This window comes from Oryx dammah, unplaced genomic scaffold, assembly GCF_014754425.2.
Source record: "Oryx dammah isolate SB20612 unplaced genomic scaffold, SCBI_Odam_1.1 HiC_scaffold_2, whole genome shotgun sequence".
Taxonomy (NCBI): domain Eukaryota; kingdom Metazoa; phylum Chordata; class Mammalia; order Artiodactyla; family Bovidae; genus Oryx; species Oryx dammah.
The window spans coordinates 195,812,421-195,839,385 of record NW_024070186.1 but is presented as its reverse complement, the minus strand read 5'-3'; the positions used below and the strand labels follow the sequence as shown (position 1 = coordinate 195,839,385).

At 53.2% G+C, this 26,965-nt stretch overlaps 1 protein-coding gene across 3 annotated transcripts in view; it reads right to left on the bottom strand.

The window, feature by feature from the left end:
* Positions 1 to 23,952, bottom strand: part of MMD2 (monocyte to macrophage differentiation associated 2) — a 63,026-nt gene extending 39,074 nt beyond the window's left edge. For 2 of the 3 annotated variants that reach the window (XM_040231670.1, XM_040231688.1), the window contains exon 1: positions 23,853 to 23,943. In XM_040231670.1, the coding sequence (XP_040087604.1) occupies positions 23,853 to 23,899 (47 nt within the window). In that variant the 5' untranslated portion in view covers positions 23,900 to 23,943. Of the gene's footprint in view, positions 1 to 23,852 lie in introns of all 3 variants that reach the window. The other variant, XM_040231679.1, reaches the window with a different exon arrangement.
* Positions 23,953 to 26,965: the final 3,013 nt, after the last annotated feature.

The following is a 26,965-nucleotide window of genomic DNA, read 5'->3' as shown; positions in this document are numbered from 1 at the left end:
GTGGCCAAAGTACTGGAGTTTCAGCTTCAGCATCAGTCCTTCCAATGAACACCCGGGGCTGATCTCCTTTAGGATGGACTGGTTGGATCTCCTTGCAGTCCAAGGGACTCTCAAGAGTCTTCTCTGACACCACAGTTCAAAAGTGGTAGTTACACTCTAATAAAGGGTTAAAGATGGAGTAGCCTCAGGCTTCTACCAGCCAGGTCTGGGCGGGGTGTGCTTTCTAACCACCACCCTGGGATCTATGTGGGCAGCCCTGGTCAGGGGGCCTAAGCTTGCTGACCACCTGCCCTGTGCCCACCACCTGGGCCCCCGTCTAGGCCTGGGCACGCCGGCGACTGGCTCTCCCCTCCGCCCCCTCCCCGCCTGCAGTCTGAAGCAGCCAGGCCCAGGCTCAGAGTTCCGCAATGTCTCCCTCCCCTCCTGGCCTGGGCCCAGCTGGGGTCTGCAGCCCCAAGAGAGAAGCGGGTCTCTTCCTTCGAATGAGCCCGGGGCCCAGGGAAACTGCTGCAGCCGCCTCTTCCGGGCCAGGCTGGTGCCTGGCGGTGGAGCCTTGAATCCCCAGGACAGAGGACTAAAGGGAATTGTCCAGGAGACAAAGCAGGGTCTGTCTGTCCGTCCCTCTGGCCCCGGGCCCTCTGGGCTGCTCCCTTTCTCCAGCTGGGTCCCGGGCTACTTCTTTGTGCCCATTCAGGAATTCACAGCTCCTCCTGGATGGCAGACGGCAGCTTGGCGTGGTCTCTGGGAAACAGAGTTGGGGAGAATAGACCATGGGCTGCCGCCAGCTCGGAACTGTTGTGAGATGGAAACCCCAGCGAGGAGACAGCGGAACCAGCAGGGCAGGCTGAGAAAGGAGGGAAAGGGCCGGGGTCTCTGGAAGGCCTGCAGCAGAGAAAATGTGGCATTCCACGTGAACAGTGCCCCCTGGAGGTGTGCAGCCAGCAGTCCTGACCCAACACAGCGGAGGCCAGAGCCCAGCCCTGCACCCTCCCCGGGGGCTCCCTGCAGAATCTGGCTTAATGAGGGTCCACACCTCTGAAGCAGGAACCACCCCATCCTCCTGGTGTCACTGGAAGCTCCCAGAAGATAACAGCAGGTGCCACAGGAACCCAGACATTCTGGGCCAGAAACCCGGGGTGGGCCTCCACCCTCCGGAATCTCCGTAACGGGGAGCTGATACAAGCCAAGTGGTCGACTCTCTACCTCGAAGCTGGGGATGCCCATCTCCCTCCCCACAGCATCCAGACCCCAGGCCAAGAGCTCTGAAATTTGCACCAAAGCTTCAGGAGCCTGGGAACAAACGCTCAGAGGAATCAGCCTCCCCAGGGACTCCTCGGGCTGACGGAGACCCCGCTCCTCTGCCCTCAGTGGAGACAACTCCCAGCCTCGCTCACCATGGTCTCCCGTGCAGGACCAAGCTCTGGGTGCCTACAGGGCAACCTGCTTCCTTCTTGTGGCTGCGTGCCCTCCCGTCCTCACTCCCACCTCCCAAATACACCCTTTGCCCCTGTATCCTCGTCCCTGGGTTTAGCTTCTGGGGAAGCCCACACGAAGGCAGATTCTTGGCAGCTAAGAGTAAAACCCCCAAAATACAGCCACAGGTGCTCTGGGCAAGAAGCAAGACTGCAGACGTCCCTGGCGGTCCAATGGTTAGGACTCCTTGTTTCTACTGCGGCGGGGGGGGGGGGGCGCCCAAGCTCCATCCCCCGTTGGGGAAAAAAGATCCCACTTGCTGCACAGCACTGCCTGCAGCCAACAAGCAACAAATAAGAAGTGGCACCGCCTCTGATGGATTCCAGTCCCAGCTGCTGCTGCTGCTGCTGCTGATCCCAGGAGGCTTGTCTGCACAGCACTGCACAGGCCGCAAGGCTCACTCACACCTTCCGGCTTCCACCACCTCGGGAAGGGACAGGCCACCACCCTGCCCATCCCTGCTCCCCTAGACCCACCACATCCCATCTCTGCCGCTTTCCCCTCCCAGGAGCCAGGATGGGATTGCAACCACCTCCCTTCTTCTCACAGGGGCCACACCCGAAACACGCCTCCTAAGAGGCACATCCCAAACCAGAATCCACTGGGAGGAACTTGGAGAAACTCAGTAAGGGACTTCCCTGGTGGTCCAGTGACTAAGACTGCAGGCTCCCAATGCAGGGGGCCCAGGCGTGATCCCTGGTCAGGAAGCTAGATCCCACATGCTGCAATTGAGACCCGGCACAGCCAAAATAAGTAAATAAATACTTACATAAAAAGAAACTCAACAAATATCTCCCCCTACTCCATCCACATCAGCCTCAGGGGACCTGTCGCCACCCTGGGCTCACTTAAGTGGCAAAAGCAGCCCTGACCCCAGAGACGGGGGCAGCCACCTTCCAACAGGTAGGCTGTACTATCCTCCCACCAGAACCACAGGGGCATCCCGGAATGGCTGATCCTGTCACAGAAAATCGTTTTCTCCCCGCTCATACTAGTCCCCATGAAAGGAGGGGCCACCCTGGGGCCTGTGGAACAGGCAGAGGCCTGGGCACACCCCGTCCTCACTGACACAGCGTCACTGGCCCTGGCCTAGCCCAGCCCTGCCCATGCCCTAGTGTCCAGGACACCATCCTGGGTGGAGCCATGGAAACTCCAAAGCAGAAGGCCCTGGGCCGCCCTCTCCCCCCGAAGCTGGTTCTGAGCCAACTCCATCCCTTATGACCAGGATTCAGGCACCAACTGCTGAGCAAAGCAGCTGCCTTCAGGGAGAAACAGCTTTCCCCAGAGACCTATGCCTTTCTGGAGCAAAATGCACCTATGTGCATGCTCACACACCCACACGCACACAGACCTGCACACACACACACACACACACACACACACACTGCACACAACCCCAGGGGGCTCACAGAGCCTGAAGTAGCATCCACACATCCTGAGAACGTCTCCACTTCGAAAAGGGACTGATTCATTCCTTCCACCTGAGGCCTTTCTTAGAAAGAAATGAAGGCTCGCTTTTGTCTTAGATAATAACAAAGATCCCCCCACTTCGATACACGAGTGCAGAGATGTTTGAAGTCAGGGTCTTTTTCCCTGAAGAGAGGCTCCCGAAAAATCACAAAACTGTAACCCCTAATGAAAGCATGGATTCAGGCAAGGGTGACCAACAGATGCAGAGAAGGTTGATGAGAGGTTGCTAAGCAACGGGATGGTCCAATTCAGGAACCCAGCATCACCTCGCTGGCCCCGAGATAAACCCCAGCATCACCAGAGACAGGGCAGTCAGGCACCCCCTGCCTCCTTGGGAGACGCAAAGCGATGTTTCTCGCCTGTCTTGCCAAGGACATCGATCCTGAATACAGTAAGCCTCTACAGCTGCGTGGGCCACTGTGGCAGCCGTGGGCCATATGTGGCCAAGTCAACAAGAACTCACTCAAAATAATTAAAAGGCACAGTTCAGTTCCTCAGCTGTGCTAGGGCTCAGCGGTGCCAGGGGGTAGTGCCCTCGCTGTTGGTGTGCTGTGCGTCTTGTGGTCACGGAAGTAACCCTCACCAGTTAGGAACGTGGACTGAAAGTCGCATTACCAGGGCTTTGCCTTCACCTGTCCACAGAGAAAAAGCAAAGCGATGAAGCGAGGCTGGCAAGTCGTCCGTTAATTAGTAAATTTTAGTTAGGCTATGGGGTCCATCATAACTATCCTCTCTACTTTTTGAATGGAAGTTTTCATAATAGGAGGAATGGAATGTTTGCAAGCTCTCAAGCACTTCCCCTCCCTCTGCAATGGTATTCATCACGGAAGGAAATGGTAACTTTACAGAGAGCAACCTGGTGGATTCCAGCTGAACCAAGGGTCAAGGTTGTGTGAGTGCGCTCAGGCGCAAGGGTCAAGGTTAAAACACCACAACGACAGGACGGGCATCCTGCTGCTGGGAAGCGGTCACTGAAACACTGATGCGGCAACTGGGGAAGTCTGTGGGCCTCACTGAATAACACTGCGTCAGGGCCTTCCTGGCGGTTCCGTGGTTAAGCCTTCGCCTCCCAAGGCAGGGGTTGTGGGTTCCATCCCTGGTAGGGGAGCTAAGATCCTACATGCCTCAAGGCCAAAAAAAAACAAGACAGAAAACTGAAGCAACATTGTAACAACTTCAACAAAGATTTTTTTTGAAAAATAAATAAATAATACTGCATTAAGGCCAATGTTCCTTTTTTCCTCTCACATTTAAACCTAGGCATGTCACCATTTTCAACTGAGTTTTACTTTTCATAAATTTTCTAACTGTGGTAAGACACAACATAAAATGCACCGTTTTAACCATTTTGAAAGGTGTCCTTCTGCAGCATCAGCTCAGTTCAGCTCAGTCGTGTCCAACTCTGTGACCCCATGAATCGCAGCACGCCAGGCCTCCCTGTCCATCACCAACTCCCGGAGTTCACTCAGACTCAAGTCCATCGAGCCAGTGATGCCACCCAGCCATCTCATCCTCTGTCGTTCCCTTCTTCTCCTGCCCCCAATCCCTCCCAGCATCACAGTCTTTCCCAATGAGTCAACTCTTCACATGAGGTGGCCAAAGTACTGGAGTTTCAGCTTTAGCATCAGTCCTTCCAGAGAACACCCAGGACGGATCTCCTTCAGAATGGACTGGTTGGATCTCCTCGCAGTCCAAGGGACTCAAGAGTCTTCTCCAACACCACAGTTCAAAAGCATCAATTCTTCGGCACTCAGGTTTCTTCACAGTCCAACTCTCACATCCATACATGACTACTGGAAAAACCATAGCCTTGACTAGACAGACCTTTGTTGCCAAAGCAATGTCTCTGCTTTTGAATATGCTATCTAGGTTGGTCATAACTTTCCTTCCAAGAAGTAAGCATCTTTTAATTTCATAGCTGCAATCACCATCTGCAGTGATTGCCGGGGGCCAGCGTGAGGAACTCCACCCATGGCAAAGGTCATGAGGAAGGAGGCTTGGCATACGCAAAGGCATGATCAAGCCTCAGGAAACCCCGTTCCCGAGTATCTAACCCCAAAACCAGAGTCTGTTTCATGCTCTCGCCTACACCTCTGACTTTACGGGGGGCTCTCCCCCATAACCATTTCTCTCGGAGAAGGAATAAACGTGCAGCTCCAAGGCAATAAAAATTCCTGGGCGTGACAAGAGTGTTTCAGCTTACGGACTCCTCTGAAGGTTATCTAGCCCGCCTGTATAGGTTCCTCCGGCCACATGTGATTGTTTACAGCCTCCCAACCTGAGAGGCACGAGATGTTTTAGACTTACTAAAGGCAAATTCTTTTGGGAAATTGTCAGTATAGTGGGTTGGTTAGGAATTATATTGGTGAAGGGTTTTTCATTTGTTGTGCCAATAATTGCTGCTAATTCCCTGCCCTGGGCATGACAAGGGTGTTTCAGGTCAAACCCCTCTGCTGGCAAACTAGCTTGTATCACTGGATTATCCATGCTCCTGCCACCATGCACATGATTGTTTACTACGTCTCAACCAAAAACAGCACAGAGAGTTTGGAGTATTTTGAAAGTCTTAATTAGCATAGGGCTTTTCTCATTGTTGAGTCAATGATTGCCGCCAGGCCTCCATATCCTTAGGCACCTGGGAATATATTAATCAATGTATTTGGAATATAGAAAAGGAAATATAGTAGTTTTTAAGGTTAGCAATACTAGACTTTTTGAGTTAATGAGTTTTCTCTTTTGTAATAGATCACTGTACTTTGTTATAAATCACTGTGTCCTTGCTATGTAAAAATGTAACTTTATCACTATCTTAAGACTAAATAGATCTTAAGGGGAACATTGGTGAAAGGATTTTCATTTGTTGGGCTGATGTTTGCTGCTAAATCTCCATATTCCCTGTCCTTATAATGAATATAACTAACATATAGGAGAAATAAGTATTAACCTTTAAGCATATAGGAGAAATAAGTATTAACCTTTAAGATTAATCATGTTAACCTTGGGTTAAATAAATTCCTTTCTTGATTGTAACTCACTACACCCTCACCCTATAGGAATGTAACTTTACTTGGAGGGTGGTGCCTGGTTTAAGAAAAAACACCCTTGGAAGAAATAAGTTTTTTGGTTATCAGAAAAAAAGGATCATAAAATGTCAGCAGGCCTCATGGCCAGAAGATGATGTAAAATCCCTAAGACCTTTTTATGTGAAGCACCTGATTTTGATAAAGGTCAGGACTGCTGACCCCCGCGTGACTCTGTATTCATCCCTATGTGTGACAAAAGGTATATAAGCAAACCCCAAAATAAAGAAATCGGATCAGTTTCCGGAAAGACTGATTCCCCCAAGTCATTCTTTCCTGCTCCCCGTTTTTATGGCTGAATTCCCATCTGGAGCGTGGGTGCCTGCCACGTCTACTTACTTGACCCGGCTTTCAAGCCCATGCGAGAAGGAGCCCAAGGAGAGGCACCTTCTGATATTCAAGTGGCACCAGTGGTGGCCCAACATAAATGGTGCGGATTCCTTGTCTTGGAATTTTATTGGTGTCCCACGTAAACAAAGTTATTCAGCCTCTTTTTCTCTACTAATTTTCTAATCCCTCTCTATCTGTAATTAAATAAGTTATTTCCAAGGACGCCGACTCCGTCCCCATCTTCGAATCACCCTGGATCTACCGGGGCTGGACCCCGGCAAATGATTTTGGAGCCCCCCAAAATAAAGTCTGACACTGTTTCCACTGTTTCCCCATCTATTTCCCATGTAGTGATGGGACCAGATGCCATGATCTTAGTTTTCTGCATGTTGAGCTTTAAGCCAACTTTTTCACTCTCCTCTTTCACTTTCATCAAGAGGCTTTTTAGTTCTTCACTTTCTGCCGTAAGGGTGGTGTCACCTGCATATCTGAGGTTGTTGATATTTCTCCCGGCAATCCTGATTCCAGCTTGTGCTCCTTCCAGCATAAGCACATTCATACTGTCGCACAAACATCACAGCATTCCACCTCCAAACCTTCCATCTTCCCAAACTAAGGTTCTGACTGCACGAAACACTAACTCCCCTCCCACCCCCAGCCCCTGGCACCCTGCCTTCCATCTTCTGTCTCCATGATACTAATGACTCTAAGGACCTCGAGTGAGTGGAATCACACAGGATGTGTCTTTTTTTCTGTTAGCTTATTAGCAGAAGGCAACAACAGCATTCTGTTCATTACGTTTAGTAGCAGAATGCCCTCAAAGTTCATTCATGGTACAGCCTGTATCAGAATGCCCTTCCTTTTCAAGGCTAGGTTTCATTTTTTAAATCTCATTTCATAAGACAGTGCCCTGGGACTGAGCAAATACACACTGCAGGCTTTGAGGCCAAGGGGGACATCGGCAAGGAACCCTCCTGTAGCCAGTCGAGTAGCCCTTTTCAGTGAGCTCCGGCAGCCCTGGTCCCTTGGGGGTCCCAAGAAGCCCCCCACTTTACATCAGCAACAGGTCTGAGAATGGGCGTGAAATCCAAGCCAGGACAAGAAGACTCGGGTGCAGGGCCGTGGTGCTCCTGGAGGAGTCTGCAGGATGTTCTCCACCCATAAGGGCTGTGAGCAGTCCAGAGAATGAGAGGCCAGCAGAGACAGAGCCCAGGGATGGACAGAGGCAGCCCAGTCCCCTTGGAGACTCTGGGTCCAGCTGGACCTGAACCTACAACCTTTCCATTTCCAAAGATCAACCTGCTTTCCCTTCTTTTCCCTCCTCCTCGTTCTCCTTCCTCTTCCCTCCCTCCTTGCCCTCCGCCACTTTCTCTCTCTCTCTTAAGCCAGTTCAAACTGAGACTTCTCTTACTTATAACTGAAAGGCCCGAAGTCACCCTCAAACCCCTCCTCACCCAGGCACTCAAGCAGAAACCATACCTACATTTCCAGCATATGTATCAATATCTCAATTATGCATTTGTTCACATACTATGAGCAGGCCGGGCCCTCCCCTAAACTACGAGCATCAGAAGGGGAGGCGGCAAGCTTTGCACGGGGTTCATTCTTCTGCCCCAGCCTTGGTCCTCAAACAAGGTTTGCAGGTGAGTCAGTGAACCAACTAGCCAACTGTGGGTGCCCAACCAGTGGACAAGTCAGTCACACCCACCACACACCAGACCATGCTGGCCCTTCACGGGACAAAACGGGGGCCCTGAATAGCCCCCAACCCACCCCTGCTCCAGGGAGCTTGCGGTCTGGCCGGGGAACAGTGGCCAAAGGCACAAGGGCCGCCATGCTGGCCCCTGCCTGAGACGAGGGCTTGGGAGGCGCCTGGAGGCACGGAGGGGGGAGGGCCGGGGGGGGGGGGGGGGGGGGGGAGGGGGCGGCTGCGTCGGGGCGGAGCTAAGGTGCGAGTCTGCACTGCCGCTGGCGCGGGGTCTCCGGACAACGGTCACTTCCCAGGACCCCCTGCACGTCTGTCAGCTCAGGTCTGACAGGGCACTGAGCTGAGACCTGCTGGTGCTGAAGCGACAGCTCCCCGGGGCGCCCAGCCCCGCAGCAAGCACCCCGTCCTGCGGAGCCAGTCCAGCGCTTAACGCGCACCCCTGTATGCAGGTGTACTACACCTCCTCCAAACAGTCCTACGAGGGTGAATTTCAATGCACCCTGCACCTCACATCCTTGTCCGGCCAGTCACCCCCTGAAATCCCATCACATAGTCATCCATCTGTTGTCCGTTTCTCACACCAGGACGTGAGCCCCACGAGGTCAGGGAGCTTGTCTCGGTCAGCCCTGTGTCCCCCGCAACCAGGACAGCGCCTGGCACCTCGCCACACGCGGCGATTATTGCTGAATTTATGAACAAATGAAACACGGATGCAGCTGTGTGGTGCAGCTATGTGTCCATGTCGAGGGCGGGGAACGCGTTCCTGGTTGTCCTCCCCATGGTCCGCCAACACATGTGGCACAGAGCCACCCTCTCGGCCCTCCGCCTCCTGCCCCACCCCCAACCGAAGACTTCAACCCCAGCAGTAATTATTAAAGTCGGGGGGACTTTCCTGGCGGTCCAGTGGTTAAGACTCTGCGCTGCTAAGGCAGGGGGCACGGGTTTGATCCCTGGTCGGAGAACAAAGATCCCACCCGCTGCACAGATGATTCATAGATTAAAAAGCAGCCGCAGAATCCCCAGGGCTCCTGCCTTCTGGGGGGTGATATCTGCTCACAGGGCAGACACTCAGGGGCATCCCAACACCACCAGTCCAGATGCCCTCAAGCCCCCGATGACCCCTTCAGCCGGACATTCTGGGGGGAGGGGAAACGTCACCATCGGGTGGAAGAAGGGAGCCCAAGGGCAGAGCCGCTCACCCAGGCCTGAGGATCACAGCTTTGCAGCTCAGGTTCCCAGAAAAGCAGGACCTGAGGGTGCAGGGGCCTGGTCCCAAGACGAGTCACTCCTGGAGTGACCCTAAGGACTCTGCTTCATTCAGGGTTATTCACCGTCCACTCTGCGGCCAGAGGGACACACCCCACCCGCTGATACGTGTATGCGCCGGGCCCACACCTCACGCAGTGATGGAGGACCTGAGTCCCGGGGAAGCTGAGCGACCAGCCCAAGAGCCCCCGGTTGGGGAGTGACGGGACCAAGACGGACGACACACCGCGAGAGCACTCACTGCATGCCGAACGCGGGCCAAGCACGGGCCAAGGTCGGCACTGAGTCTTCCAAACGTCTCACAATGGGGCTCAATTGTTCTGTCCATTTTACAGATGAGGACACTGATGTTCAGAGACTCAATCGACCCTGTGAGATTAGTGCTACTATTATTCCCCATCTCTCAGAAGAGGAAACCAAGGCACACAGAGGCCAGGTAAACGTGCCCAAGGTCACAGCCATTCACTAGAGAGGCTCCCCAAGGCACATAGAGGAGGTCTGACGCCAGAACCACCACGGTGAAATCCTACTTCCGTTTCTCAAGCACAGTAAGTCCCAAGTTGCAAACTTCCAAAGATGCAAACGTGCTACTACCCAGACATCACTGGGTCTTTCTTTTTTTTCCAAGAAGGTAGATAGAATTTAATCCAGCAAGGAGCCAGAGCTGTGCCATTAGCGTCAGTGTGCCCCACATCTCCTACTGCTGGCGGTCCTTCAGCTCTACCGTCTCTCACCTCCTCTCCCTTCTCTGGTCAGTAACTCTCTTGCCTGTGGACCCGATGCCCGCCCCTGTATGCCAGCTGTTGTACTGGACTGCTGGACTTTTCAAGGTACTGTTCTATAACATTGAGAATGTTTTCTTTTTGTGTGTGTGTTTATGTATAATCTGTGTGAAAAAGTATTATAAACCTACGACAGTACAGTACTGTGTTAGTTGGGTACCTACGCTAACTTGGTCGGACTTACAAACAAATTGGACTCACGAATGCATTCTCAGAACAGACCTCAATCTGCTGGGGACTTGCTGCACTTACTGCGTGCCGTTCACTCGCAGGTAAAGACAGGACGCACCGACATTCTCCACCACCCCCAAGCCCATGGAGAGACAGCCAAGGGAGCAAGTCAAATACAGAACAGGACGGAGGCCGCAAGCAGCAGAGGTGGAGAGCTGAGGCTACGAGAAAGCAGAAACCATTAGGAGGAGGCGGGGGGACCAACAGAGTCCAGGGTGACGGAGGGAGACGGTGGGAAAGTGGAGAGCAGGGAAAACCCCCAGAGAGGGGCCGAGGCCTCTGTGGGCGCCGGGCCTCCAGATCCAGGCCCCATGGAGCCCTGAACACACCGAAGTCTGCAACGAGCTCAGATGCTCGGCTGTTTAAGAAGTGACTTCCCTTAGTCAAGGATTCCCTGTTGGCTCAGGTGGTAAAGAATCTGCCTGCAATTCCGGAGGCCCAGGTTCGATCCCTGGGTTGGGAAGCTCCTCTGGAAAAGGGAATGGCAACCCACACCAGTATTCTTGTCTGGAGAATTCCACGGACAGAATTCCGTGTCGGGCTACAGTCCATTGGGGTCACAAAGAGTTGGACATGACTGAGCAACTAACACTTTCACTTTCTTTCATTTTCACTTAGTCACAGCGAACCACTGTCCACAGTGACACTGAGAACTAAGCCAGCACTCCGGGGTCAACTCCAGCGGCCCTTCCACTCATCTGGCTAGGGGTTCCCAGACCCCCGCAGGGAGGGGGCTGCAGGGGTCTGGGCCTCAGCCGGGAGCTCTGGCGGCTTGGGGAATCCCTGGAGGGAGGGCTTGGCAAAAGCTCAGACTTGAGGTTAGACGGAGCTGGGGTTAGAGCTGGCCGCCCCTCTCCCTGGCCACCGGCCCAGCCTCCCCGGCACCTCATCTGTAACTCAGGGCCAAGGACACTATCTGGCAGGGTCTGGGATGGGTAAGAATCAATGCACACAGTACTGAAAGCAGAGCCTGGAACATGCAAAACACTCAGGAAATGGTGCGGGTCTTTACTGTGGCGGCAATTAACATGAAAAAAAAATAGAGGCAGAGAGGCAGTCTGGGACGCTGGGCATTAATTTACCCAAATCTCCATCCACTTTTTTTTTTTTTTTTGGCTGTGCTGGGTCTTCACTGTTGCACAGGCTTTCTCCAGTTGCGGCAAGCGGGGGCTGCTTCTGGTTGCGGCCCAGGCTCCTCACTGGGGCGGCTTCCCTTGCCTCGTTGGGGAGCCCGGGCTCTAGCGCTCACGGGCTCAGCAGTTGTGGATCCCGTACTCGAGAGCGCAGGCTCAACAGCTGTGACGCACGGGCTTAGCTGCTCTGCAACTGGTGGGATCTTCCCAGACCAGGGAATCCACGTCTCCCACACTGGCAGGTAGATTCTTAACCAGGGACCCGCCAGGGAGGCCCTCGATCCGTACTTCCTCTTGCACCTACCTGGCCACGTCCCTTATCTGCTTCTCTATTGGTCAAGGGCGCTGGGTTGAGGAACCTGAGGTTCCCTCTGCTCAGTGGGAAGGACGATTTTGAATTCCATGATTGATTAGTGATGTCTGTCCTGGGCACAAGGGAAGGAGGGCAGTAAGAGCTCTACTGTCCTACTCTAACAATCCTATCAGGACATGAGAGCTGGACCATAAAAAAGGCTGAGTGCCAAAGAATTGATGCTTTTGAACTGTGGTGTTGGAGAAGACTCTTGAGAGTCCCTCCGACTGCAAGGAGATCAAATGAGATCAAAGGAAATCAACCCATTCATTGGAAAGACTGATGTTGAAGCTGAAACTCCAATACTTTGGTCACCTGATGCAAAGAGCTGACTCACTGGAAAAGACCCTGATGCTGGAAAAGACTGAAGGCGGGAGAAGAAGGGGACGAGAGAGCACGAGATGGCTGGATGACATCACCGACTCGATGGACACGAACTTGAGCAAAGTGTGGGAGATGAAGGACATGAAGCCTGGGGTGCTGGAGACCATGGGGTTGCAAAGAGTCGGACACGACTCAGAGACTGGACGGTAACGAGAACCCCGTGAGAGCTGCGCTCAGGCAGCACCACCCTTAGACAGGAGGGCCTCTGTCCCTAACCCTGTCCTTTAGATCTGTGCTTCTCCAGCTTTCACGCACACCTCATCACTGAAGGATCCTATGACCGTGAAGATTCTGATTCCACAGGCCTGCAGTGGATTTCTAACGAGTGCTAGCTGACGCCAAGGCAACGGATCCCTGGAGTGTGCTGCAGATCAGGGTTAAGGGGGCCCTGCTCACACAAACGCAGGCTGCTCTGTTAACGAGACGTCGAGCACCTTGGTCACGGGGGATCCGGCGCTCGTCGTCAGCAGTGTGAGCTCTGACCCTGGACGTCCGCTTTGTGAACAACACTGGCAGGCCCCAGACAAGTACGTCGTCACATCTCCTGTCCCGTGTCCTTTGAGCAACACGTGGGTACAGATCCATACAATGGAGTGTCATTCAGCCTTAAAAAGGGAGATACTACAATGAGACACCACCTCACACCAGTCAGAACTGCTATGAGTCTGCAAATGACAGGGACTTCCCTGGTGGTCCAGTGGCTAAGACTCCGAGCTCCCAATGCAGGGGGCCCAGGTTTGATCCCTGGTCAGGGAGCTAGGTCCCACATGCTGCAACTAAGACCCAGTACAGCCAAATAAATAAAATAAACATTTCTGAAATGGCAAACTTTACATTATGCATATTTTACCACAGTAACAAAAAACAAAAAACGATTACATCCAAATGCCATGGAGCTTTGTGGATGGCGCCACGTGTGGCACTGGGGAAAAGGAGGATGTGAGCAGCAGAAAGATCTGGGTAAGAGAAAGACAAACTCCAGTCGGCCCTCCCCACCAGAGGTTACACACCTCAGGGATCCACCAACCGCAGGTGGAAACCACTAGCGACCGGCAGCTGCTCAATCTACAGACGCGGAGCCCAGGGATACAGAAGCGCATCCGCTCCACCGACTCTGGGAGTCGAGGCAGTCCTGGAACTCACCCACCACCCAGGGGGGTACCGAGGAAGGACCTCGATTCATCCTCGAAAGCCTTCCTCTCAAGGCAACAATCTCCAGCATCCAGGTTGTCTCTCTTCCTGTTTCGGTTCCAGGTTTCAAAGACACTCGTTAATTGCCCTGGAATTCCCAGTAGGTGCGCGTGGCAGCTGAAGGACACACGAAATATTAATACATTTGTGTCACTCCTGAACTTCTACATGTGCAGGACTAGAGGCAACTTGCATAAGACAGAAGTCCTGTTCTTTTTTTAATGGAAATATAGTTGGTTTACAACGTTGTGCCAATCTCTGCTGTACAGCAAAGTGATTTGGTTTTACACATATTAATATACACTTTATTTTTTAATATTCCTTTCTGGACTTCCCTGGTGGTCCAATGGTTAAGAATCCACCTGCCAAGGCAGGGGACGGGTTGGATCCCGGTCTGTGAAGCTTGCTTCCACGTGTCACGGGGCAACTGAGCCCGTGGGCCACAACTCCTGAGCCTGAGCTCCAGAGCCCGTGAGAAGCCCTAACTGCAACTAGAGAGTAGCCCCTGCTTGTCACAAATACAGACAGCCTATAGGCAGCAATGAAGACTCAGCACTGCCAAAACATACAGATAAAATATTCTTTTCCATGATGGTTTAGGGGCTACCCTGGTGGCTTAGCTGGTAAAGAATCCGCCTGCAGTGCAGAAGACCTGGGTTCGATCCCTGGGTTGGGAAGATCCCCTGGAGAAGAGAAAGGCTCCCCACTCCAGTATTCTGGCCTGGAGACTTCCATGGACTACAGTCCATAGGGTCACAAAGAGTCGGACACGACTGAGCGACTTTCACTCACATTCACACGATGGTTTATCCCGGGACCCTGGATAGTTCCTGTGCTACACAATAGGACCCTTTTATCCATTCTCTGTACGATAGTTGGTGTCCACCAACCCCAAAATCTCAGTCCACTCCTCTCCTTCCTCCTCCCCTTGGCAACCGTAAGCCTGATCCCCATCTAGTCCTCAGGTTGGCAACGAGCTGGACATTGGACTTGAGGCGTGAGCAATTTCATTTCCATAAGATGGGTTTCAATTACATTTTCCAAAAACTCAAATAAAATATCTCAGCTTTAACTTAAATACTGCTTGACGTTAAAATGTTATACTCACCCATCTTAATTGAATTTTGCCTTTTCATTTTAATAGGAATTTTTGAATACTGTAGAATCAAGAGTCACATAAACGATTTCAGTTTCTGACATTTGCTTTAATTTACATTTGCGGAGTCTTTTAATTACATTTTCCACTTGAACCTTTTAGGCCAGTGCTCTCCCAGAGGAATTTCTGCAGTGATGGAAATGTTAAATGTCTGTGCTCTCCCGTAGAGCGGCTGCTGGCCCCCTGTGACAAGGGAGCAAACATTTGAAATGTGGCTGGAACTAGCTTGTTCGTTTTGTTTTACCTTAATGAATTTAGATGTACTTTTTGGTTTGGGCCACAGAGTATGTCGGGTCTTAGTTCAACCTGGTGCCCCACGCACTGGGAGCGTGGAGTTTTAACCAATGGACGGCCAGGGAAGTCCCCAAATTTACTTTTACATGAGCCACATGTGACTAGGCCTAGAGCCCTGAACAGAGCACCTTTAGGTTATCACTGTTACTAAAACCCAAAAACAAGTGAAAATCTCGACTATAAAAATGATTCTGCTGTGACGGTCAATAAAAATAAATCACATGACATCCATAATAAACTGTGTCTGTCTTCGTTACTCATCCAAGCAAGGCTGCCCAGCAACGAATGCCAAAGACGCGTGTAAAAGTTAACTACGGTCAGCTGTCTTTCTGCGTACTTTCTTGGCCATGCCCCACGGGATCTTAGTTCCCAGACCGAGGATCAAGCCTGTGCCTCTGCACTGGGAGCGTGGAGTGTCAGCCCCTGGGCCACCAGGGAAGTCCCACCTTCAGCTGTCTTTGAAACCATCCAGTCTTCAATCGTATGAAGGCCGCCGTTTTACAGTGTTCAGTTCTGTCTCTATAGAAGCACAGCTGTCGAGAGGAGGACAGAACCCATTTTGTCGAGAAGCTTGTCAGCTTGACTTTTAACTTGAGATCATCCAGACGTAGAGCAAGCGGGCTTCACGGGGATACCGCTCCGGCCCCACAGTGCTGGGGGCGGGCCCGTCAGTGAATGAATGAAGGAGGCCGATGATGGTGTGTTCCGGGAGCCCTGCCAGGCCCGGCCAGGGTGTGGGCAGTGGGGAGGACTAATTCCCTGCATCCAGCAGGGAGCAGATGATCCTATAACATGCCGCGTGTGAGACTCTCACCCTGCAGCCATTGGTGATGGTGACTGCTGTCAGCCCCCAGGTCTGCACAGGAGGCAGAAGGGCAGAGCAGAGGCCAGGTGAACCCAGGTGTGAATCCTACTGACTGTGCTATGACCTCGGGCAAATCAGGCAGGAATGAAAACTGCGGCCACTCCCAGGACGGCCAAGGGTCAGAGGAGAAGATGTACAGAAACCGAGGGTCGGGACTTCCCTGGTGCTCCCAACGCAGGGGGCCTGGGTTCGACCCCTGGTCAGGGAACTAGATTCCACTTGCCGCAACTAAGAGTTTAGGAGTTCGCCTGCTGCAACTAAAAAGGTTCCGCTTACCGCAACTGAGGCCAAAGACCTTGAGTGCTGCAACTAAAACCTGGAGCAGGACTTCCCTGGTGGTCCGGTGGACAAGAATCAGCCTGCCAGTGCAGGGGATCTGGGTTCGATCTCTGGGCTGGAAAGATTTCACATGCATTGCAGCTACTAAGCCCTTGGGCCACAGCTGCTGAAGCCCTCGACAGCAAGAGAAGCCCCTGCTCAGCGCAACTAAGAAAGCCCGCTCGCAGCAATTAAGAGCCAGTGCAGCTGAAAATAAAGAAATACACTTTAAAAAATAAACTTGGTGCAGCCAAGTAAATAATTTTTAAGTATGGGTCACCTCCCTCTACTCCATGAAGCCCTGTCCCCAGGTTAGTCCAGCAAGACAGAAGCAACCATGAACCTCACCTCCCCACCCACCCTTTCTCCATCCACCCAGCCACCTGCTGAAGTCAGAGAAAGCTTTGCCAAGATGGAAGGGTTTCTCTGACAGCCCCTGGATCTTCAGAAACTTGCTTTGTACAAACTGCCTCAAAGCTTCTCTGGAAAGAGACACCCTGGATCAGAGTAACCATGACAAATAGCCACGCTTCAAAGCACCAACTGTAGACCAGGTACCTCGCCAGCTGCTTCACGTACCTCATCTTAATCACCTTAAGGACCGCCAAGCTTTAGGAAAACTGTGACCTCCAGAATTCCGAGTCCCGGCTGGAGCAGGACAAAGCAGCTTTGAAAGGACTTCAGGCAGCAAGACGGGACTAAACCTACAAAAGGCCTCCCAGGGCCAGCACGAGCGTCACCACCCACTCCTGTCAACCTCCCTTACAAAGGGGAAAGCGGGGCTCAGGGAAAAGCCCCCTGCCCGTGAGAAGGAGCAGAGAGGAGGGCAGGGTCACAGCACCGGCCCCTGGCTCCTCTTCCTTTCCCAGGAAGCTGCCGTGGAAGGAGTGAGAACCCATCTCTGAGCTTAGGAGCAACTCCAAACACCACGGCAGGACCTGCGCTGTGAAGGGGGTGGGGGTCCCCAGCCTGGCTGCTGTCGTCTTGGCAGCCGGCGATCCTCACATGGACCTGGTGACCAGAGCAACACCCTGAACGGACAAAGGATCGAGTGTGCGCTGCAGAGACGCTCCCGCAGCGTGACTGCCCAGAAGCAGAACCCAGAAAACAACCTGAGTGTCCAACAGAGGGAAATAATCATTGAACTGCGGCTACAAGCAGTTAGGAAAGAAGAAGAAGGGAGTATAGCAAGTCAATTTTTAACCATCAGGATACAGTGCGAGCTGCAGGGTATCCACTGGAGAAAAAGACTAGAGGAAAAATCAGCACATTTAAAAGTGACGATCTCAGGACCGTGGGATTGAGGGTCTGCTGCTTTTTTGTACCTACTTCCCAGGATTTAAAAACTTTTCTCCAAGGAGCATGAGCTACCTCTATAACCACATTGCTATTTTATGATGACCCCCCCGGTTAAGGTCACACTGCATTAAGCCAAAGAGGACACTGGTGTCTGCACAGCTTGATTCAATCATCTAAAGTCACACAGCCAGGATCCATGCAACAGATTTTGACTGGTCACTACTCAGGTGCCAGGTGTTGTTCTGGGCACAGACAGACAGATGGGACTCCACTCCCCAGTCTCCCTGCAGTGAGGTGTGGCCTCATGGGGCTCGCCCAGGAAATGTGAGACCTTGTTGCCTTCCAGGACGCACAGAACCAAAATTATTTTTATTCTCAAGACCCTGGATTTCCCTGGCGGTCCAACAATTAAGAATCCACCTGCCAATGCAGGGGTCACAGGTTCGAACCCTGGTCTGGGAAGATCTCACCAGCTGTGGAGCAACTAAGCCAACACACCGCAACTGCTGAGCCCTAGAACCCGTGCTCTACAAGGGAAGCCATCACGGTGAGGCCCGTACACTACCAGAGAGAAGCCCCTGCTTGGCAACGAAGACCAGTGCAGCCAAAAATAAATCAAAATATGTTTCAAAGAATTACAAACACCCAGAAGCACCCCATGTATCTTTCCTTCCCTCCCTTAGAGGTGACCACTAACCTGACCTTGTAATCATCACTTCCTCACTTTTTGCATACCTTTCTCTGCATTCCTAAACCACACAGCTGGTTTGCAGGGTTTCGAGTGTTACACGATCGGAGTCGTGCTTTCTTCCGTGTTTTGCTATTGTTCAACACATCCGTGCGATCTAGACATACACTCTTTGGAACTGGAGTTTGTTTTCATTGCAGGATTACTATTCCACTGTATAAGGACACCCTGTTCAATCAGCGTGGACCTCTGGGCTGCCTCCAGGTCTTGCTCACCATGAACAATGCTGCTGAGAAGTCTCTGGGCCATCCTCCCCTGGTGCACATGCGTGCAGAGTTTCTCTAGGGCAGACACCCAGACAAGAATGGCTGTGTCCAGGTTCACATGATAATTTCTGTTTCCCAAAGCAATTATAATAGTTTTGTCAGACTTCCAACATACTGAATACAAGCACGGCATCCCGAGGACTCATACTTTGCATTTCCTTGCACTAACACCAGTGAGCAGGTTTTCGCATGCTTGCTGCTCATCTGTGTTCTCCCTTCCAGAAATGACTCTCTTCCCATTTCGTATTGGGTTGCCTTTTCCTTATTGCAGTTCTTTATAGATTCTGGATCTTAAACTTTTTTGGTCATGCTGTGTGGCTTGTGGGATTTTAGCTCCCCACACAGGAACTGAACCCAGGCCACAGCAGTGAAAGCGTACAGTCTTACCCACCGGCGGTGGTGGTGGTTTTAGTCGCTAACACGTGTTTGACTCTTTTGCGACCCCGTGGACAGTGGCCCGCCAGGTTCCTCTGTCCACAGAATTTCCCAGGCAAGAATATTGGAGTGTGTTGTCATTTCTTTCTCCAGGGGACCTTTCCGACCCAGGATCAAACCCAAGTCTCCTGTGTCTCCTGCGATGGAGTCACCAGGGAAGCCCCTGAACCACCATGGAATTCCTGATTCTGGGTATGAATTACTTGTTGGTTAAACGTGCTTCTAATAAGTCCTCCAAGTCTGTGGCTTGTCTTCTCTTGTTTTCTTGGCATTTTTTTATTTTTGGCGAATAAACATGTAAAACTTTCTACTGTAGATGAGTTTATCAACCTTTTATAGTTTGGACATCTCTGTGCTTCAGAAATGTCTACCTAGCGTGAGGGCCAAAAGATACTGTTTCAAGTTTTCAAAAGGTTTTCAATTAAAAAAAAAAATTTCACTTGTAAATGTTTTTTCATGCTTAAAGGCAAATGCATTTAGTTCCTTTCCATGCAGAACATACAGTATCTTACATGCTTGTTCTTTCTTTTGCAAATCAAGTTTGGGACAACCTTTGAGGGCCCACTCACCCTCCACAGAGGGCCACCTCGTACCATGTTCCGGTCAGTGCCTTCCGAAGGAGAGAAAGGAATATTCTCGCCGACCTACAGATTAGTCCAAGTGAAGGTGCTAGAAAAGGTAATGGCTACTGTCTGTCCAGGTGTGGTCAAGCTCACAGTAGGGTCGTTATCCAGGTGAACCAACAGATGCCTACAGAAGCCATTCAGATACACCATAGCAGGCAGGGAGCCACAGGAGAAGAAGGGGAGAGGCGTGCTGGTCTAGGGTGAAGTCACGAGACTGCTGGCTCAAAAAAACAGGAAAAATGCAAGTGCAGAAAGCCTCCAAAAAATCCACCAGCCACTAGAAGATTCTTCTTCACAAACGACACCAGCTCCTCTGCTTTGCTGCTGGCCTGCGGCTTCCCTGGCGGCTCGGTCAGTAAAGTCCACCCACAACACAGGAGACCCAGGTTCGATCCCTGGGTCGGGAAGATACCCCGGCAACGGAAATGGCAACCACTCCAGCATTCGTGCCTGGAAAATTCCATGGACAGAGGAGCCTGGCGGGCTACAGTCTACGGGGTCACAAAGAGTCCGACACAACTAAGTGACCTTCTTTCCTCTCTCTGTGTAGGTATCCTGTTGTTCTTTCGGATCTTCAGCTGCTCCTCGGCTTTCTCCTGTGTCCTTCTCTACCCACTGCCAGTCCGCTGATGGACCTAGTATGGTTCACAAGCTAAAGGGAAGAAACTCACCTCCCGAAGCCGTCGCAGCCGACTTTCCCACCTTCTGGAATATGAAACTCGCACTATTCAGGTGTTGTTCAGTCGCTCAGTCGTGTCTGACTCTGCAACCCCACGGACCGCAGCACACCAGGCTTCCCTGTCCTTCACCAAATGACATCAATTAACAGCTGGGATGCCACACTCTACAGTTTTGGCTGAAGGTTCAGATTCCTGCCTAAACAGCATTTGCCACCATGGCTGCTTTTTAGCAAGTTCTGCAAGGTCCAGGGACTCAGAATTTTCCTCACAGGTGCCTTGACTGGCTGCTGCCATTCCGCCGAGCTCATCTCGTGATGACACCTGCCTCGACTCCCAGAAGGAAGGCGCGCGGTGGAGCGCAGGTGCGAGCTAGGTTGCGGCACGGAGGGTAGACGTTTCCATTCCCACCAGGAGACGGAAAGGACCCGGCAGGCCTGGGGCGTCCACGCCTCTTCCGCCCGCACCCAAGTCCGCCCGGAAAATCCCCCGGACGGTGGAGCCTGGTGGGCTGCAGTCCATGGTGTCTCGAAGAGTCGGACACGACTGAGCGACTTCCCTTTCACTTTTCACTTTCACGCACTGGAGAAGGAAATGGCAACCCACTCCAGTGTTCTTGCCTGGAGAATCCCAGGGACGGGGGAGCCTGGTGGGCTGCCGTCTCTGGGGTCGCACAAAGTCCGACACGACCTAACTGATTTAGCAGCATTAGCATATCGTCATTGCAGCACGAAAACTTTTGTTTTTGGCACGTGGGATCTAGTTCCCTGACCAGCAATGGAACCTCCGTCCCCTGCATTGGGAGTGCAGAGTCTCAGCTCGGGCCACCAGGGAAAGCCTCCATTTGTTAATCTGTAATCCATCTACAAATGCTTTTTCTGTAAGGTGTGAGGTAGGGCTCCAGTTTTCTTATTTCCGTCTGATTAACTGTCTCAGTAACATTGATTCACTAAACCATCCCTGCCTGATCAGCACTGCCGCCTCTGTCAAAAGCCAAATGCCTTTATATGCATGCATCTGTTTCTGGGCTCTCTATTCTGTTGCATTGGCCAATTCGCCGAGCTCTGCACCCTGTCTTTAATTCCTATAGCTCTGCAATAAGTGTGTTCCTGGATGTAGATAAGTCATTCAAGGACTTGAGGTTAGAACCTTAAAGATCAACTGGTCCAATCAGCCACTGAGAAACAGAGGCTCAGAGAAGGAAAGCATCTTTTGCAATGTCACACAGCATTTAACTAAAAGCACTGTTAAGAACTGGATGTTTGTGTTCCCACCTCCAAAAAAAATTCACATGTTGAAATCCAACCCCCCATGTGATGGCATTTGGAAGTAGAACCCTTGAGACGTGATTACATCATGAGGGTGGAGCCTTCATGAATGGAATTAGCGCCGTTATCTGAAGAGGCCAAAGAGCTTGCCCGGTGTCTTTCTAACATATGAAGAGATCAGTAGTCTGAAACTTGGAAAAGGGCATTCACCAGACCCAGACCATGCTGGCACCATGACCTCAGACCTCCAGCCTATAGCACTGTGAGGAATAATTTCCTGCTGTCTATAAGGCACCCAGTCTATGGCACTTTCTTATGGCAGCCTGAATGGATTAACACCCATCTCTCACCCTGGAGGATGGTCTTGTCCTGTTCAATATGGCAGTCACTGACCACCTGTGTGTGGTCACTGAGCACTTGAGTAATTTGTTTATATTGATTACATATTGAACGTCCTTTGGATAGAGTTAACTAAAATATATTCTCATAATTAGCTTCACCTGTTTCTTTTTACCTTTTTAGGACACTGAGTTGGGACATAAGCTACGCATTAAACTGAATGCCCACTAGGAAATTTAAAACTCCCTCTACGACTTGTACAATATCTCTACTGGAGAGAACTCATTTATACTACTGAATTCACTCAATCACAAAGCCTTGATTACGGCCCTAATACGTGGACTGGACGGTAGAAAGGGCCACACCAGGAGGAAAAGAACAGAAAGAGTCGATGAACTCTGTCTCCTCGCTGGGCTCATTACCCGGAGAAGAGTAATCAGTCGCAGCATCAAAGAAAGGGCTCACGGTCCAGCCCTCAGCCCAGCTGGAGCTCTATTCCAGTAAGAGAGCGGCAGCACCATTGCCTAAATCTAGCCATCATTTACACCAACCCCCCTGTCTTACAGATTAACCAGCAGAGGTCCAGAGAGGTTGAGACACCTACCCAAGATCACACAGCGGGTGTGGGACAGAGCTCCTTCCCTCAGTGTCTGCTTGCGTAGCCTGCAGTCCTGGGCATTCCCCTTCCCTTTGCGTAAACACTCCACCAACTTACATCTCACACAAGCACACCGGACCCTTGAGAAAAGCCTAAGAAAGTCCGAGTGTCCACATCGGAGGAGACCTCACAGATCTGTGCAGCCAGCCCCTCCCACCTTCGTCCCAAGAGAAACTCCACAGGAATTCCCACTAGTATCCCCTTCCCAGGGGGACTCCCCAACTTTATGAAGGAGACACAACACGTCTCCCTCCAGGGGAAACCGAGATGAGACCAAGGGGAAAAGGACCCACTCTCCCTGCCCTCAGCCCTGCTCAGGCCAGCCTCTGGGGCCAAGCTGTGCTCCCTCTGATGGGAACTTGCAGAGACGTCGTGGGACCAGGGGCCCTCAACAACTGCTGGGAGACAATGAGCCGTGTTGTGCCACAGCAAAAAAGACGCCCACCCAGCTCAACTCACCCCTGTAGGCGGAGGTGTGGGGGGAGGGCAGGGCCAGGGCAGGGCGAGTGTCCTCTCCCACATCAGGTTCCCCCCCAGGGCAGGAGGCAGAAACCAGGGCTGCATGCCCAGAGCAGCCTGTCCTCCCCGAGACCCCTGCGGGGCAAGGGCCAACCCTAGAAAAGGGTTTTCATCCAGCCTGCAGGCAAGCCCACGCTCCCAAAATCTTAGAGCCACTTAATATTCCCTCCCCTCCCCCAGCCCCTTAATTGGGAATCTGAGCCACAGGACCTTGGCTTCCACTCAGCAATCTGAAATCACCACTTTAGAAGAGGAAACCAAGGCTCAGGAGGGACCACGGATTTCATATTATGAAAAGGCCAAGACGCACAGGTCCTGGCCCTAAGCCTCAGTTTACCCACCCTAAAAGAGCACTTACCCATTCGTCCTGCTTGCTGTGAAGGTGGTGAGGGGTGGTGAGAGGACAGGGCCAGTCAGGGGGAACAGGGGTGGTCAAGGAGGACAGGGTGATCGGGGGGACAGGGGTGGTCAAGGAGGACAGGGTGATCAGGGGGGACAGGGGTGATCGGGGGGAAAGGGGTGGCTGGGGGGATGGGGCGGCGCGGGGACAGCGTGGTCAGGGGGGACAGGGGAGGTACTGGCCAACGCCTTTTATCATTAACAAAAGCTCCAGGTAGCGACTGAGCCCGTACAAAGTGCTTTCAAGGGATCGTCTCACTTAACCATCGCGAGGGGGGGCCCCAGGGATGGGGGCGCTCATTATCCCCGCCTTGCAGAACTGGAAATCAAGGTTCCGAGAGGTGAAGCGACTGGCCCCAGGGCACCCCGCTAAGTGTGTCTGAGGCGCTGGGAACCCGCGCGCCTCCCGGGTCCACGGCGCAGAGCTCACAAAGACCGCGGCGTCTCGCGTCCGGGTTCTTCCGGCCCAGGGACAGGGTCCATTGGTCACCCCGAATTCTCTGGGAGTCGTGGGGGCGGGGGGGCGCGCTGGCCGTGCGAGTAGCCGGACCCGCGCCCCCGCGCCCGCGCGCCCCCGCCACTCACCTCGCGTACTTGGTTTTCTGAAAATCCAGGAGCCGCGGGGCGAACATCGCGGCGGTTCCATCGGCCTCCAGCCGGGGGCTCCGACCGCGGCAACTCGGAGAGGCCGCGGGGCGGGAGCAGCAGGTCGGCGGGCGCGGGGCGGGGGCGGCCGGGGGCGGCTGGGGGCGCGCGGAGCCGAGCTGGAGCTGAGCCGGGAGCCGCCGACGCCAAATCCGAGCAGATGGTGGCGGGCGGGGCGGGGGGGCTCCGGGCCAATCGTCTGAGTCCCCGCGGCCCCGGCCCCCTCCCCGCGCGGGGCGGACCCCTCCCGGCCTTGCTCGGGGGCGGGGGCCCTGGAGGAGGGGTGGGGGCCCCGGGGGCGGCTTCCGAATGCAGCCCCTTCCCCCTCACTCTCCGGGCCCCCTCCTCCCGTAGTTCTTCCAGCCAGAAGACGGCCTGTTAGACGGAGCCACGCTGCCCTCGCCTTACTGTTCCCCACCCTGCGCCCTCCGCCCCGCCGGGGCTGGGCTGCAAGGCGTGGGGAGCCTGCAGGCGAGCCTGCCCTGCAGCCTCTCGTGCCCGGCCCCAGAGGGTACTTGTAGCTCGAGAACCCCCACCGCCTTGACGCCCCTTCGAAGCTCGACGGCCCCAAGGGGATGGCCGCAGACTCTGGGGAACCCCCCCAACTCCCAGAGGCTATGATTCTGGGGACCCTCGTGATCCCTAGATAGGGGCACAAGCTTCTGGACATTTGGTCGCCAGATTCCAGATACCCAGGATCTGCCCACCTCCACCCTGAGTCTGTACAAGATGCAGCTTTCTCCTTTAGAGGGGCTTGGCTTGGGTGATGGGCTCCGTGAAACTACCTACTGGAAGAGGCGACACCCTGAGGGGCTGCTGGAGGGCAGGCCAGCCTCCGACAAGGAAAGACAAGTCCTCAAATAGAAGGACAGGCCATCCCTTCCTGGGAGAGGCACCCACACACCTCTCCCTCCTCCCCTCCCTTCCCAAGCCCCAGCTCCTTGCTACTTTTTATAACCAGCTTTATTTGAGATCTTACTACACAGTCAGAGAATAATCCCACCCACGTCCTCTGCCCCAAGGTAGCTGCAACAAGAAGGAGAAAGACAAAGGGACTCCATCAAATTCATTTCTGGGTTCCAGACGCTGAGCACGCACCTGGAACGGGTAAGGACCAGAAGGGTTGCAGGTATATGCGTTCAGAGGCCACAGCGGGTCTGGCGGGGCGGGATGGACAAGGGAAGGGATCCAGGAGTGCTTAGGAGGTAAAATCCACCAGACCCTGCTGATGGAGGATTAGAAGTGGGGGATGGCCCCTGGGTTTCTGGCTGGGCCTGCTGGGTCGGTATTTATGCCACCTAGCTTCCCTGTTGGCTCAGGTGGTAAAGAATCTGCCTGCCATGCGGGAGTCCTGGGTTCTGTCCCTGGGTTGGGAAGATCCCCTGGAGGAGGGCATGGCAACCCACTCCAGTATTCTTGTCTGGAAAATCCCCATGGGCAGAGGAGCCTGGTGGGCTGCAGTCCATGGGGTCGCAAAGAGTCGGACACGGCTGAGCGACTAAGCACAGCACAGCACAGGGAGGTGGGCAGGGAAAGGAGTAGGAGGAGACGGGGGGGAGGGGGGCAACAGGAAGCCCGGAGATCATGAGTGGGGTTTTGGCCAGTTGAGCTTGAGGTCAAGGCTGGCACGAGTGCCAAGGGATGAAGCCAAGCATGCCAAGCATGAAGGCCAAGGGATAGATGTGTGGGCCACAGGGTCTGGCAGGGCTGAAGGTCCAGCCGGTGAGGAGGGGCCAGGAGGGCTGGGATGGAAGGAGCCCCGTGGGTTCGACTTGCTCTCTGGACTTGCTAAGGCTGTGACTCCCAATACAGCGGCCACCAGCCTCATGCAGCTGTTTACATCTTACACTGAGTGAAAATCAAATAAAATTGAAAATACAGGTTACACTAGTCGTATTTCAAGGGGCTACCATATCAGACCACTGCCAACATCATGGAAGGTTCTGTGGGACCGCACGACACGAGATGATCATGGAGTCAACCTCGGGATGGTGAGCAGCATTTAAAAAGAAAGCGAAGTTTAAGAGACACAATAGGAACAGGTCACGTTCAAGAAGGGCCTTCCCCAGTGGCTCAGCGGTAAAGAATCCATCTGCCAATGCAGGAGACACAGGTTCGATCCCTGAGTTGGGAGATCCCCCTGGAGGGGGATCTTGTATTCTTGCCGGGAAAATCTCACGTACAGAGGATCAAGGCGGGCTATGATCCATAGGATCGCAAAGAGTCAGACAGGACTGAGCCTGCACACACGTTCAAAAAACTTTTGTTTGTACACATCTGGGTCCCGGTTGGGATGGTTGGGATTGCAAATGTGTTTCTTATGGGGTCTCATGGTTAAGAAGGGCGGGGTTCACGGCGGTGGTGGCCAGCGCTTCTTCCCCTTGTATACAGGAGGGAAAGTGAGGCTGAAAGGGACCAGGGGACCCTCCCCAGGTCACACAGCCTGAGGAGCCCCGTTCTGCAGACTCCAAGCTCCCTGCCCACACAGAACCTCCCGTTCCAAGGAGTTATTAGACCTCCAGGAGCCCAAAGTCAAATTGAGGCAGGTAAGGCCAAGCCCTGCACACTGTGGCTATTCTTCACTGACCACCTCCGTCACCATTGCTCTGACCCCCAACCTCTGCCCTCAGCCTCACCGTCAGCTGCACCAGGACACACCTGTCCCCAGGCACCAGCCAGACCTCCTCTTCCAGTGCCCTCCACCTCAGTTTCCAAACCAAAATCTCTGGCTTTTCAAGGTGAGAGTCCCCCACTTTCTCAAATAGCCAGGCCAGGCTCAGGGTGTCCGCTGCTAACCACAACCCCAGAGGCCCCGCAGAGTTGCTCAGAGAGAGAGGCTTGGGCCTCCCCCGGCTCCAGGTCCTCTCGCCTCCTCCCAGCCCCCAGTACGGTCGACCTTCAAGCAGGTCTTGCCAGTGGGCTCAGCAGGGCCCCAGAGAAGACCCCTGTAAGGAAACACAAGCCTAGAAATGGATTTTCTTTTCCTCCAAGAGCAAGAGAAGTTGAATAAAAAATAAGTTACTATTTTTACCACCGGGATCCAGTTGTTATAG